Source organism: Gymnoscopelus microlampas (assembly GCF_963454915.1).
Source record: "Gymnoscopelus microlampas genome assembly, chromosome: 12".
Classification (NCBI taxonomy): domain Eukaryota; kingdom Metazoa; phylum Chordata; class Actinopteri; order Myctophiformes; family Myctophidae; genus Gymnoscopelus; species Gymnoscopelus microlampas.
Window position 1 is genome coordinate 37,715,134 of NC_139949.1, and position 16,137 is coordinate 37,731,270.

Sequence of the window (16,137 nt, forward strand, 5' to 3'; positions counted from 1 at the left end):
CATTGCATTGTACCATGTAAGTCTGGCTCCTACTCAAGTACAACAACAAACACTCATACTTTTAGAATTGATTTTAAAGCACTTTTATTTGTTTACAAAGCACTTTATAACCTGGCACCTTCATATATTAAAGATTCTATAACTGTTTATGTTCCAAACAGAACCCTCAGGGGTTCTCCTCCCCTCTCCCTACTAGATGTTCCCAAAGAACTTCCTAAAAACACCGGTGAGGCAGCCTTATTCTGGGTCTATGGCCCAAAGTTGTGATATCCACTACCACTGGAACATCAAATGGTTGTATGGCCCCACGTTGTGATATACACTAACACTGTAACTTAAAATGGTTCTATGGTTCCATCAGGTCCACCATGTGCGTGTGCACCTTCTGAGTTGTGACCGTTACTGTGGAAACAAACAAGAAGGGCACAGCAGGGAGGTTCGCCGAAAACAAGCCACATTCAACTGCCCATAACTATGGAACGGATTATCCCTTAAAATGCAGAGCTCTCTTAGTGTTTTTAAGAATAAGCCTAAGTCCTATTTTTTCAACATGGAATTTAATTAAATTAGTCTTGTGTTCACGTCCTGTTTTTAATCATTATTATTACATTATTTGATTAATTTGTATTATTTTGCCCTACTTCGTCTTGCTCTTCTAGCTTTAACAATACTCATTAGTTATGTTTCTGTTTGCCAATTCAGTTTTTTTCTGGCATCCTACTATTTATTATCTTAATGTGAAGCACTTTGGGCAAAATGTCAAGTATGAAAGGTGCTATACAAATAAAGGTTTTTATTATTATTGTTACTTTGAAATCTGAACCGTTGTCTTATTGTGTCTTTGTGTTTTCTGAGTACCCATATACATACAGTCCTAAGTACATTTACTCCTTAAGCACTATACTGACCTTGAGCCTGCGGACCATCTCCTCTTTGGAGATCTTGTCCGAGATCTCTTTGACCCCCGGGGGGTAGGTGACCTTCCCATCCGCGGCTCGAGCTTTAGAGTGAGCCATCCTCTCAGCTCTGCACTGCCTGAGAGAGAGAGACACAGAGAGAGAGAGAGAGAGAGACATCAGTAATCAGGTCCTACTAGACAGCTATTATTCACTGCTGGAGGCAGAGAGGAAACCCCATTGGAGATTTAACCCCATTGGAGATTTAGACCGGGAACGCATCTTATGTCATTTTAGATTTAGATTTCTTTGGCTATTCAAAAATAGCAGATATACAAGCTCATAGCGCTATGAGCTTACAGCTCTGCTATTTTTCCAAAACTCTTGGAAAATGTGTACAAATCTTTGAATATATATATATTTTTCCAAGCGAACATCTTTAACTTTTCTTCTAGGGGGGGAGGGGTCCCTGTAACAAAATATTTTCAGATGGGGGTCCACAGCCAAATACATATCATTTTGGGGGTCCTTGACATGAAAATGTTTGAGCACCACTGATATATAGCAACATACGTTTTTTTTTCTACAAAAAAATAATTTGGGATTTAGAATCTCCAGAAGCAAAGATTGAAATTACAAATGTTTGTCTTAAAAAATATATATCTTCAAAGATTTGCACCAATTTGCAGACCAATTTGCAAACAAAATGCAGATCTATAATCTCATATCGCGGCACTCTGTGCCGTGCTATGAGCTTGTAGATCTGCTATTTTTTTTTAATAGCCAAAGTATAAAATAATGGTTTAAGTGGTTACAACAGACGCGTTCCCGGTTTTAATGGGTTAAGACAGAGAGAGAGACAGAGAGAGACAGACAGACAGAGGGTCACAGAGAGAGACAGACAGAGAGACACAGAGAGAGAGAGGGAGAGAGAGAGGGAGAGAGCGTGACATCAGTGATGAGAAAGATGGGAGGAGAAACAGAGTGAGAACAAAACCACTCAGACTGAATTATATTCAGGAAAGGAGGAGGAGGGGGAAAAAACAGAGGATGATCTGAGGCCTACGGTAAAGCTTTTTAAGACTTTTAAAATTAGTCTGGAGACGGGAGAGGCTCTGAAATATATATTCAGCCATGCGTTTCCCAGCAAAGGTATAATGGTGAATGTGTGATGAGGCTCTGCTGCATTCGCTATGATTCACAGTGTTGTGTGTGTGTGTGTGTGTGTGTGTGTGTGTGTGTGTGTATGTGTGTGCGCGCGTGTACGCGTGCACGCAGACAAGCATGCATTCAGTGTATTTCCTCCCTCACACACACACACACACACACACACACAAAAGAACAAACAGCACAGCACATCACCAGCACTAAGCTGCCAACCCTGTAGGACCTCTACACCCAGAGGTAAGTAAGCCTCGCTGAGCTAGCCTGGCACGGCCAGACTAATATCACTGCGAAGATATTAGTCTGGATTCTCTGTATGGAACCTGCCTCTGGAGATGAACCCGTCCCCATATTTGCATACTGGGCCCTGATTGGTCCCTCACTACTTTGGAGGGAGTGAAATCTAATCACAACCGAGCGGTGCAAGACCAAAGCTGCCGAGGGCAATTTGTTTTTGGCAGTGGCAGATTTCTCTGGTTTCCAGGCTATTGCAGAGTCATGTGGCCCATAAGGGGCAGGAACCTAACTCCCCCCCTAGCCCCGCCCCCCCCCTGGACATGACGCTAGTGGGACTTAGCCCCCAATCCAACCCTTGATGCTGAGGCATTGATTGGGTCCCATTGGTATGGCCCGGCCAGGGATCGAATCCCCGACATCCCAATCTCAGGGCGGACACTCTAACCCATTGGTTCTCAAAGTGGGGTCCGGGGACCCCCAGGGGTCCTTGAGGGAGTTCCAGGGGGTCCCCAGCTAAATGATGGATAGTTAGGAACCAAATGGACCCCGTTTGGGTCTGTCACTCTGAGAGTGTACAAATGGAACCAAATGGACCCCTACGGGTCCATTTGGTTCCATTTGTACACTCTCAGAACTCTGAGAGAGAGAACTCTGAGAGTGTACAAATGGAACCAAATGGACCCCTACTCTCAGAGTTCAATTAACACTGCTTTGACTATATAAATTGGGGTCTCAGAGATAGAAATGCCAGTAAATGGGGTTCCGTAACGTAATGCATGTCAAACTGGGGGTCCTTGAATTAAAATGTATGAGAATCACTGCTAGGGCAGTAAAAAAAATCTTCTCTTATGGGGGTCCTTGGCATACATTTTTAAATGGGGGTCCGCGGGCGTGTGCATTTGGGGGTCCTTGACATGAAAAAGTTTGAGAAGCACTGCTCTAACCACAAGGCCACTGAGCTGGTTATGTATACCCAGAGAAGGGTGAAATGGCCATGGGGGCCAAGAGTTCAAGACATTTAATCCCTATCCTGAGTGGATGAGATTTGGCTTTTCTGTAATTCATAGCCCAAAAAAAAAGGGGGGGGGGGGATATTATTTCAGCAAACATTATGTCAGTAAGAAATCATCAATGTCAGGCAGAAACCTCGTATCTCTATATTTCACATTTTTATGATCTTTTTTTTGGTAAATAAATTCCCTACTTGAATAGTGTCTACTAAAGTAGCAAAAATAGCCGATCTACAAGCTTGAGCTTGTACATCGGCTAAATTTGCTGCTTTTGAAATATTATGAAAGTGGTTAAGGGTGTCTGTGGGTTTTGTAAAGTAATTAACCATTTAAAAGTATTAGCAAGAGCTTGTGACTAAGTAATAACTACTATTGGATCCATTGGAACACAGGTTCCTTTTTTCCAATTGTTGTATATACAAGGTTTGAGGTTTCCCCCCACCTTACAATGCCGATGTTTTTAATGCCCAAAATAAAATTCAAATCTGTTACACTCAGAGAGGGATTAAAGGTTTTTGAACTCTCGGGGCCCAGACAGACCGGATCATCAAATATCCCCGCCATGGCCCGGGCGGCTGGTGTAGCCGTCTGGGGCACCTAGGCTGGTAATCCAGCTTGACAGTGTGTTGCGGGTTTGAGTCCCCCGATCCCCACAAACAACCTCTGCTGAGTGATCCTAAAAAGGACCAAGTGAGTGCTGGTGATCTTTTCAAAGATACGGTTTCTGCCAGAACCGTTGCACCCGATACACGTGAACTATTCAACTGACGAGTGCTGCTCGCCTTTCTCTTTTCCAAGTTATCACTTCAATGATATGGCTGTCTGTATATCTTTATAGATATATACACACAGTTTACCCAGTGTTATGCCTAGTTTTCCTTCGTTATGTTGTATTATCTTTGTATGCAGTGTGCATGTGACACTGGAAGAATAACACACACACACACAAGTCTCTGATGCCTACATGTCCCATATTCAACAACCAGAGCTTATCGGCTGTCATTACTGCCCCTACCACATCGTGTGTGTGTGTGTGTGTGTGTGTGTGTGTGTGTGTGTGTGTGTGTGTGTGTGTGTGTGTGTGTGTGTGTGTGTGTGTGTGTGTGTGTGTGTTCATTTTCCACACACGTGTTTTACAATTTCAGTGTATTTTGCCCACAGCTGGTCTGCTGTTGCAGCTTTATGAAAGGGAACCTTGCACCTTAGCCGTTAACATTGGCCTTTAAGACTCTCCGATCTCGTCTTTGTTGTTTCTATATATATATATATATATATATATACACAGTATATATATATATATATATATATATATATATATATATATATATATATATATACATACATCCTTTGAACAGGAATATGATGATCCTGTCAGAAAAAACTCACATAGTGCTGACTACGCCTGGTCCCAAACATCCGAAGAACATCAAAGGTTTGTTCGTTACGCCGATGTTCGGATATTAATCAAAAAGGTTAGGGCGGTCGTTCGCCGATGTATACATACATTTTCTGGCTCATGACTTGTGTGGCCACTTATTCACCATCCAGTTCAGAGAGGATACACAAACGGTCGGTGCACGTGCATGTATGCGTGTTGTGGAAATTACCGGATAGCCTTTAGTAGGCAACCTAGGCTTATCTAGATGATATATACTTATTTTCATTCGCTTGTTAGCTCTGTGACAGTGCCTGTGTCAGAATATGTTGGTTTTAACCAGATACAAACAGTCTATTTGCATCTCTCTCTCTCCCTCTCTCTCTAAGACAGGTGTTCATCAGCAGTAGGGGAAGTTATTGCACAGCATTTTGTGTGGTAAAAATGAAAAATAAATATAGGCCTGTTGGAGATGATGAAAAATGCAGCATGACAGTTTATAACAGAACATCCCAGTCTGTCTGTCAGGGACAGGGACAATCAGACTCTGGCTGTGAAAGCAAGCCTGACCCCTCACCTTTGATTGATGGAAATGTGAATATGGCAATGCAACCTAGCCTTGTGCTCTAGACAGTGAGACATGTCAAATCTGGTCCTTCTCAATATATACATATAGACAGACTGAAGTGTAGAGATGTCACCATGACACTCTCTCTCTCTCTCTTCTCAATATATATACAGACAGACTGAAGTGTAGAGATGTCACCTTGACTCTCTCTCTCTCTCTCTCATTCACACTTTAGGATGAAAAAGGACGACTTCACCCATTTTACACCCATCTTCATATAACTGGTCCTCACTCCTCACTAATGCAAATGATAGAATGGTAAAGAATGGTAAAAAAAGAAAGAAATCTACTCGGTCTGTGTCTCATGGGAGGGCTGTGGACACTTCAGAAAGCCTCCTACAATACCAGTGATTCATTAGACAGGTTTATTTTTATTAACGCAAGAACAATTTGGCTTCCATCATAGCATGCTAACTGTCTAGGAATAGAAAGCCTGCCGTTTCAATTAGCTTGGATTCCCCATCGATGACGTCACTGGTAGGCGGGTTTCTAATCTGAACTGTCCACAGCCCTCCTCTGACAGACAGAGTGAGTAAACACAAATGGTGCCATGTTATAATGAGCATCATATTATATGAAGATAGGTTGAAAATGGTTGAAAATGGGTGAAGTCATCCTTTAATAGGCTACCGATCAGGGAGGATATATTCATGGTCACGTGAGGATGTCATTGTGATTATCCCAGTAATGGAAATTCACCAGGACACATTTATCTGGAGTGTTTTTATTTATGTAACAAAATATAAAATCTTACATCCTCCCATCCTTACCTATGAAGTCATCATCTTCATTGTTTTTCTCCTAATAAAGTTGCTGATTGTTTACTACCCTGCTGATAGTTATCTTAACGGCACTATCAATGTCCTCCCATAATGGCATTTTTAGCTCCAATTCTCTCCCCAATAATAACATGTTAACTCACAGTCATCGGTGCTCTCACTTCATCGAATACAAACATTATAACAGCCTGGTAAACCATCCAGGTCGTGTGAATTCACATTATCATGCGTCTTCTTCTCCAGACCAGTCTGGCCCAAGTGCTAGGTGGCCGTTATGCAGAAACCAAACAAGTGGAAGAGCCAATCGGTGTCTGTCAATCAGAGGGCCCTGAGCGCATACACTGATGTGGCTCTCCCCACGTTTTGGTTTCTGCAAATAGCCCACCTAGCGCTGGGAGCCAGACCGGTCTGCAGAATTCACGCGACCGGGATGGTTTACCAGGCTACCATTATAATGCAGTACCTGAATTCGTACTAAGATTTGCCGTGATATCAGGTGTATACACTAGTACGTCGTACGTCTTATTTAGGGATTGCCCCCTGGTTGTTAAATCAGTGGTTCTCAAACTTTTTACTGCCAAGGACCCCCAAATTGATATATAGTTGGCCACGGACCCCCATCTGAAAAGGTTTTGTGCCAGGGACCCCCAAAAGAGAAGATTTGTAAAAAGAAAATCAAAATTATTCAAAAAACATCTACAAGCTTGTAGATCTGCTATTTTTGAATAGCCAAATGGATAAAGTGGTTCAAATGATTGTGACGCTATATTAACACATTTTGCTGGGGACCACCTGGAACTCCCCCAAGGACCCCTGACCCCACTTTGAGAACCACTGGGTTAAACCACCCAGTGCATCGACCACAAAATGTATTATATCTTCTTATTACACGGCTTGGTTGAGAGCTTGATTCTGATTGGTCAATCAATGAACTCAGCGGTGTGTTATTTCCAGATAATGACCGCTGAGCTCAATAACAGACCTCTGTCTAATCAAAGGCTCAGAGCACCTGCTGCGCTGCTTGATTTTGCGCTGTATCCAACATGAAAGCCACGTAATCAAACACACAATGTAATTTACAGCTAAACATTGCTCTCAAGAATGTTTTTAACACGTTTGAAGCGAGAAATAGACAATGCAGTAACCGAAAATGTATTCCATTTAATCAACACTTCCTTGTTTTCCGAGGCGACCGTGTCCGCCCGGCGCAACACTTATGGAATACTTTCATTGTCGTAAGAAAGGAGATATTTAGTTTTGTTGTTACTTTTGGGTCAATTTATTTATGAATTAGCCGTGTAATAAGCGGGATAATTTACTCGGCGCCGGTCGTTGTTGAGAAATAACCTCCTTCAGGATCATTAAACCCCTCGGGCGCAGTAGAGTTACGGGGAAAAAAATCCATCCAGTGGAATATTTTCTTTTCTGGCCAAAAAGTGTATTTTAGGCGTGAGGTGGGGCACTCAGAGTGTTCCCACTAAGGACAGTAGGCTTTCAATATAAAACAGTCTTTGTTTTGTTGAGTTGCGAATGTGTTTTTTGTTTTTTTTCTACAGTCGCGAGTGCGGGCAATGCCCGAAAAGTCACATAGCGTTAAAGGAGAATTCCGGTCATTTTAAGTGTTATGTTTGATGTGTGTCAAATCACTTACCAACGTAGAAATGAAACTCGCGTTACTCCACAGATCCCCCTATCAACCCCCACCGTTGGCACTAGAGGAGGATCGTGGATAGCCCAAATTCGCCTATTTTAACAAATGTAAAGTCTGTTTTTTTCTCCTAGTACTCATTGTGGAGTCCCATGATAACGTAACAGGCGCTAAAACTCCCGACAAGCTAACGGCTAATAACAGAACGAGCTAACGCTGGGGCTGCTTATCTCTCTATGGCAGCCCCAGGTTGCCAGGTCGGGAGAGAAACCAGCAACCAGCATTAGCTCGTTCTGTTATTAGCCGTTAGCTTGTCGGGAGTTTTAGCGCCTGTTACATTATCATGGGACTCAACAATGAGTACTAGAAGCAAAAAAACAGACTTTGCATTTGTTAAAATAGGCGAATTTGGGCTATCCACGATCCTCCTCTAGTGCCAACGGTGGGGGTTGATAGGGGGATCTGTGGAGTAACGCGAGTTTCATTTCTACGTTGGTAAGTGATTTGACACACATCAAACATAACACTTAAAATGACCGGAATTCTCCTTTAAGGAGAACTCCTTCTAACGCTATGGACCAGAGCTACTGTACTATCATAGCAGGATCCATCCGTTCCGACCGCAGCCTACGTTTCCTAACGAGAACGGGCACCGTCCCAAGCGCTGATAGCCACAAGTCCATGTTGTAGCGAAGTTTTTATGTTAAATGCAGTGTATCACTTCACTTGCAGCTCTCTCGTCTGTGACCCATTGCAGTGATTTGAAATCACCGCTATATGTCTGTGTGTTCCTGCCTAGTGCCTGTTTTTTTCTTCGGTGTAAAACGGTGTCGCGCAGGGAACACAGCTGACCTACAAGCCCACACCGCGTTGCATCAGCGACGTGTTGTGGGTTTGCAGATCGCCTGAGGCGGAGCTACAGCTCAACTGCATGTTGAGGGGACGGGCTGTGCGACAGAGAGAGGCAGAGAAGAGCTACTCTACATTACAGACGGACAATGTTCGTTGTTACATACATTCGCTGTTGTCATAACTCAAAATTATGAAAGTTTCTTAAACGTAACTTTCAAGTGAAGTTTATGGGGGGAAAAGGGAGGGAGGAGTCTTGCCTGCCTCTGCGCTGAACCAACGTGGTTTGTCTCCGCGTGACCACACACACACGCGCGCGCACACACACGCGCGCGCGCAGCCGAACGTGCACAACACAGACATAACTGGTAGCGACGACGTTCAATTTTCTGTGTGTAGTGCATTCACTAAAACTTTATTGTTGATCATGCATGACGTGATGAAAGCATTTGTTTTCACATTGGTAGGTAACAGCTGCTTGGTTCCAAAATAATGATTAACTTAGTTTACACAATGTACCCGCCAGCCTTATTGCAATCTGTTGCAATAGAAAATTCCAAATATTGTTTCTCCGTTACATTTTCTCTGTCTCTGCTTCACATTTCGCGTCTTTCCTCAATCCTCATGCTCCTTCTAAAACCCCCTTTGGGACGGCGTTCTGTGCATTCAAACAAATGATGTTTTATTATTACCCTCATTACCATTCACTCCTATATCACTATAACTGGAACTGCGTGGCACACCGTAAGCAAAAAAGAAACAACCTTTAATGAATGACATTGGTGACTAATGCCCCGTTTGATTTTGCTCCAGAGCGAAGGTCTAACCGGCAGCAGCGCTGTAGGAGAATTGATTGTTAGCAGCATCCAGTCTGGGTCACTGGGTCTGCAATCTGCCAGGAGCTGCCTGGCTGTTGGCTGCTTGTTTGCAGGGGCTTTTTTTATGGTTTAACAGCAGCCAGACTGCAATATGTTTAATCACTCCACAAAATGGGGTTTTCTACAAGTGCACAGACGTTCTCATCATGATGGACACTGATAGACATCCACACAGGCACACACACACACACACACACACACACACACACACACACACACACACAATACACTGGCTAAATGGCCACGGCGGTGGACTATGGCAGGCTGCCAAACGTGTCTGTTCTTCTGACCTCTCTCTCCACTCCACCCTGCAGCTGCTGGTGCCAAAGACAAGTCTCATCGGGTCACATGATGAAGCAAAGATAACTCCCATTGAACTAATCATGACGGGATAATTGGGAGGTGGAATCTGTCTGCGTGGCTCCTATGTAAGGAATATTTTTCTTCCAATGGAGCAGTGGTGTAAAAGTAACGAAGTACATTTACTCAAGCACTGTACTTGAGTACAATTGTGAGGTATTTTTTACTTTCCTGGAGTCATTTCCAATTTTCAGTACTTTTACTTCTACTCCACTACATCTCAGAGGCAGATATTGTACTACTTTTACTCCACTACAATTATTTAAAAGCTTTAGTTACTAGTTGCTTTGCAGATATAAATTATCATATTATAAAACATACATTAACCACTTTAGCCCTATCTTATACCTAGGCTATTTGAAAATAGCAGATCTACAAGCTCACAACGCGTCTTTTGAACTTGTAGATCTGATATTTTCAAACATTTTAGTACTTTGACTTTTGGTACTTTAAGTATATTTTGATGCCAATACTTTTGTACTTTTACTCAAGTAACATTTTGAACACAGGCCTTTTAGTTGTAACAGAGTATTTTTATATTGTGGTATCACAAAGCTAACTGCAAATGAGAGAGGGCGGGGAAATAATGGCACCAATCGAGCATTAGCCAGCAATGAGAGTCAAATTGTGTGCACGTGGATCTATCTTGAACTGATTGTGGGGGTGTAATCACTTTCAAAAATATCCCCAAGCATTTCCCATCATCCCTCTGGACTCGGTATAGGAAACACGCTAAATCGTACCTCTCTCTGTCCAAAAAGGTAATTATTTAATCACATTTGGTGAGCACTTATCAGAATTAGTGGTACGACTTCACATTCACTCCACACTCTAAATTAAATTATTAAATTAGCATTGTTTTCCCCCAGGAGCTGCCCCTGAAGTGTACTTTTTAATGACAAGATATTAACCTGAAATAGTCAATTATACTTCTTTTTTTTCTTCCCCAGTTGGTAACATTGGAGGATTTTTTTTGCCCCCTTCCAACACATTTCAAGGGCATTTTAAGATGATTTTTGCAGCTTTGCCCTGCGGCTGGCACTGGCAGAACTTGGTGGTGAGACATGAGCAGCAGTGTTGCCAGATTGTGTGCGAGAAATAAGCAACTAGGTCTATGAAAACAAGCCCAAAAGAAGCAACTAGGTCACATGAGCACTTTAACCCTACACGTATATACATTGGCTAGTTGAAAATAGCAGATCTACAAGCTTACAACGCGTCGCATCGAGCTTGTAGATCTGCAATTTTCAAAACACATTTTGAAAAGAAAAAGATACAAATGTGGAATATTTTAAACACAAATCTTATGGGGTCCCTGGCACAAAATATTTTGGGATCGGGATGTGCTGACAAACACATTAATTTGGGGTCCTTTGACATGAGTATGTTGAGCGATTGATGAGAGCCATTGATTCAAACAACATTTGGAAGCAAAAGCCCAAATAAGCAACTACCCTTTAAAAACAATCACAAAATGAACACAACACAACCACCAATATTTACACGCGACTTTACAGAAAGACAAGCCGAAAGTCACTTATAATCAGATAATAAGCAGACATGGCAACCCTGACGAGCAGAGCTCCTCTCGTGGCCTAATCTAACCTTTGACCAGTGTATCCATGGTTACCACCACCACAGTGGGGGGATAATTGGGAGGGGAGATCTGACCATCAAACACACTGGGTACCAGCTGGATGTCAGGATGAAATGGCACATGTTGTTTACCAGCACACACACTCAACTCGCATACAAAAGCACACACAGAGACAGAAATACATAAGTGTGCGCGCAGTGCTGAGCACACACACAAAGTGAGCAGTTAGGGGACACATTTCAAAACACAAAGGCAGTCAGGCACACACAACAACAGAATGAAACATTCTCTCTCTCTCACACACACAAAGTCAGACGAGGAAATTGCTGTTAACACACATTGCTGTACAAAAACAACACACGTACACAAAAGAGAAATATAACAAAGTAAGCGCACACACAATGAATGAATACACATTCGCACCACACACACACACAACAAAAACAGACCACTTAATTAGTCCAAGCCTTGTCCAAACCTCTGTGAGACACACACACCCAGATGTGATCCAGTGGAGGCTGGCCAGAAACAATGGAGGAAGTGTGGGGACGCACAGATTAAATTAAACCGACAGGAAAAGAGTGAAAGTGAGAGAGGGAGAAGCGGAGCCCTGTCTGCCAGCCAGGGGAAGCCATATGGAAGTCAACCCACAGATGAGACCAACTGCTGATTTGGGTCATTCAAGCACTGGCACGTAAACACAGAGAGGGAAAACACACACACACCAGTGAATGTGAAATTGACCCAATTTTGTTCAAATTACTCTCAAAACGGATGAATTGCACTACGAGGCCATGGTTTACTTACTAGGGCCAGGTTGAAAATGTCATAACAATGGTTATCAAATTAGCTCATCTCCTGCAGTGCTTCCCTCTCCACAGCAAAACTAACTGTGTCAGGGTTGATGACTTTCAACCTGGCTCCCTTGCTTTGGCCATGTCATTATAGGTGAATGTTTTTCACAATAAATAAATAAATACAAAGTCCAATAAAAGCTAAGATAGCCAAAAAGAAGCTCACAGCACATCACGTTTGAGACGCGTAGTGACTAGTGAGTGTGCAGATTGGCTATTTATTTTCAAAACATTTTTTACATTTTGAAAGTATAAAATAGGGCTGAAGTCATTAAGTGGATTAGGTTTCACTCTAGGGATGTGCACGGATATTCGGTTAACCTACTCTACGGGGCTGGCGCTACTAAACGTTTCCTAATTAAATTTGGTTACTTATATATTAAAATATGTATTTGTTTTTTAATTTACGAGACATTTACGTTTTGTTTTACACATTAACAATTTTGCAGCCAATGACTGTCATGTCTTAATACAATGTTGCTTTTAACAAGCAGAAATATGTGCCAACTATCACTGTAAATATGTTCAATATTATCTTGATATTGAATACGTCATATTCCTTAAAATACATGTATTCATCATCATCATCTATGAGAACTCCCTATATGTCTGAGCACTAGCAGCCACCATCATCACTCCAAAACATTGATTCGTAAAGACTCGACGCATGGCTCCTAACCTAAGTTTTCCCTAAAGGAAACACAAGTGTGTGTTTGCTTAAAACCATAACAAGCAGAAAGCAATGTTAAGTGGTGGTAGCCACTATTCAGTCAATGGGGCTAAAGGTTTGGTTGATAAACTACAGCGTGCAGCAGCTTTGCTTGTAAACAAATTCATCTAACTGTCCGATTTTATTTGAGGTTTCTCGCCACCCTCAACAGAAAGGGTTTTCAGCCCTTGTTATGGATTTGAATAGCCTAACCGGTCGATGTGTTATATACCCTCTGTAAGTGTGATTAGAGACTTGCTTCAGCGTTAACAAGAGCTTTTTAAACTCCCCTCCGAACAAGGAGGGCAATCTGCCTATTTCAATTCCATTAACTATAGTGGTGGTGCTGTAGGCTGTCAAATGTCTGAACATCAATGGGAGAACGGGCTGTGATAACAATGTGCTTTCACTGGGGAATTTTTACAGAGCCTTTTCAATTAATCCAAGTTCATTCACGGGGCAATGCAGCAGTCACAATTAGCCAACATAAGTGGGTGGATCTGCTGAACAGGGCGAGTCATTTCTAATTGAAATACATTAACCACTTAAACCCTCTGGTCTCAATGAAACAACAGACTTTGAGTTACAACTGTACTCCGACTGCTTTTTTCCCTGTCTACTCAACAGCAAATCTATTCGCCAAAGATAGTCGATCTACAAGCTTGAACTTGTCGATAGATTGATGTGCTATTTTTTGGGGGGCAAATGTTCTCCCCAGAACAGGCATATATTGGGGTTCAAGTGGGTAATCGGGCCCCACAATCTCAAAAACTCGTCATTTAGGCTCATCTATTACCAACCAATGAGCCAGCCAGTACATACTGTAAATCCAACAAGAAGAACAAACAAGGGAATTTAACCCCCAAAAATGTCTCTTAAAAAAAAGAAGTTCTCTGTATCACCAAAATAATCTTATTTAAGACATCCTTCGAATAAATGTAGTTCTATGGTATAAAATCAATATAATGTATAAGCTAACCCTGAGGCGGTTTTAGCATATCCTAACTCCTAATGATGGAAGGCATAACTAAACAAATGAAATAATAATTCATCTGCAATTCCTGCAAATGCACTAGGCCAAGATGGTGAATTATTGTCACAAAAAAGATGCATTATTCTTCTAACCTGGTGTAATAAACTAACAGTTACGATCAGATGGTTAAATAAACAAATAATAGCCTAAATTTGACATATCCTGCAATCCCCAAAGGAAAAGGGGGCGGTTGTCCCAAAATATACATCATTCTACTGTAGGTCTAACGTCACATAAACCAAAGCCACGATCAGAACAATGTACACACAGGTTCATGAATGGATTCACACATTGTTATTATTACTACCGCCACAAGAAGCATGTCAAGTCAAGGCCACAGACAGACACAGACTAGTGGGGGTGCTAAGAAAATGAAAGAGAAAAAAAATAACTGACCTACAAGCTAATGCAACGCGTTGATAGCTTGTAGATCTGATAGTTTTTCGGCTGCAGCGATACCGTCCTACTACGGAGGTATAAATGAGTCTTTCAGCTACGTAGTTAGCATGCCCCCGCTAGCACAATATAACCTAGTCTAGTTTGGAACCAGCCAGCTTGACCAACACACAGCAGCAGCCATAATAATAACAACAACAAAAAATGATAATAATGAAATCTTGCAACGGCAACCCACTGCAGGGGAGGAGGGAGGCTCATTGTGTTGATAGACAGGACGGGCTAGCCTGGCTAGCTAGCTAGCTATAGAACACACTCAGAACAGGGCTATATTATGTTAGCTTGGCTTTTGGCTAACACACTGTACAGTACACACATGAAGTACACTTTTATGCGCCCGTGTATCTCGCTTAGGAGTGTGTGTTAGCATGTTAGCCTAGCCTCAGGCTAAGTAGCCTGTGTGAATGTGACAAGCAAAGCAGACTAACAACACACAACAACACAGAGGATAGCACGTTAGCCTAGCCTCAGGCTAGTATAGTGTGAATGTGACAAGCAGCAGGCTAACAACCCACAACACAAGAGGAGAGGGAGGCGGGCTGCTCTTCACCTCCTCTAGTCTCTCTCTCCTTCTCTTCTCTGGTGGAAAGAAAGTCACAACAACCCCACTCTTTTTAGATTGTTGTTGTTTTATCCCCATCACCTCCGCAAAAGCATCAATTTTAGCATTACGTTTAAAACCGTTGTTGTTTATAATAGGATCGTACCTGTTCGGGAATGAATAGTGTGTATTCACTAGTATGGTCCTCCTCCTCCTCTTCTCGTGTGTGTGTGTGTGTGTGTGTGCGGCTCCAAAATGGCGCCAACATGCACACATTCAGCAGGTTTAGGGCTGGCGGAGCGTTATGCACGCACGCAGCGCCACCTACAGGCCGGCCACACCGCTGCTGGCTGTTACCAGGGTTGCCCTTTATTATAATTTCCCCATCAAGATTTTATTTGAAAATAGCCGATCTACAAGCTCACAGCGCGTCGCTTCGTGACGCGTTGTGAGCTTGTAGATCGGCTATTTTCAAATAGCTGATGTATGTGTTAAAGTGCTCATGTTGTGGCCCATAGTCGCTTCTTTTGGGCTGGTTTTCCCAGACCTGGTTGCTTGTTTCTCTCACAGAATCTGGCAACACTGGCTGTTACCCGCTCTCTCTGCTGCTCCTCTGTCAATGCCCGGATTTGAAATTGCTGAAAAATAGGCTTCATTTACGGTCTGTACTCTAGTCTGTAGAGCAGTGGTTCTCAAACTTTTTCATTGGCAAGGACCCCCAAAATAATATGTATTTGGCCGCAGACCCCCATCTCAAATATTTTGTTCCAGGGACCCCCAGAAGCAAAGAAGAGTTACAAATGTTCGCTTACAAATAATATATATTCAAAATATCACAATATCACAAAATTAATGTTCAAGATTTTTCAAAAATAGCAGATATACACAAGCTCATAGTGTGCCGCGCTATGAGCTTGTATATCTGCTATTTTTGCATAGCCAAAGTATAAAATATGGATAATGGCTAATGGGGTTAAAATGATTGATTGATGGATGTACTTTATTTAGTAAGACATGAGAACAACATGGTGAAGCTTAATTAACTAATTTAGCTGGGGACCCCCTGGTAACCATCCCAAGGACCACTGGGGGTCCCCGCCCCGCCGGACCCCACTTTGAGAAA

The 16,137-nt window shown here is 42.4% G+C and overlaps 1 protein-coding gene across 1 annotated transcript in view; it reads right to left on the bottom strand.

The window, feature by feature from the left end:
* Nucleotides 1-15,272, bottom strand: part of pds5b (PDS5 cohesin associated factor B) — a 63,998-nt gene extending 48,726 nt beyond the window's left edge. The window contains exons 1-2 of the mRNA XM_084073957.1: nucleotides 15,181-15,272; nucleotides 909-1,035 (exon numbers count right to left, since the gene is read on the bottom strand). Of these exons, the coding sequence (XP_083930083.1) occupies nucleotides 909-1,016 (108 nt within the window). The 5' untranslated portion in view covers nucleotides 1,017-1,035; nucleotides 15,181-15,272. The remainder of the gene's footprint in view (nucleotides 1-908; nucleotides 1,036-15,180) is intronic.
* Between the last annotated feature and the right edge of the window lie 865 nt (nucleotides 15,273-16,137).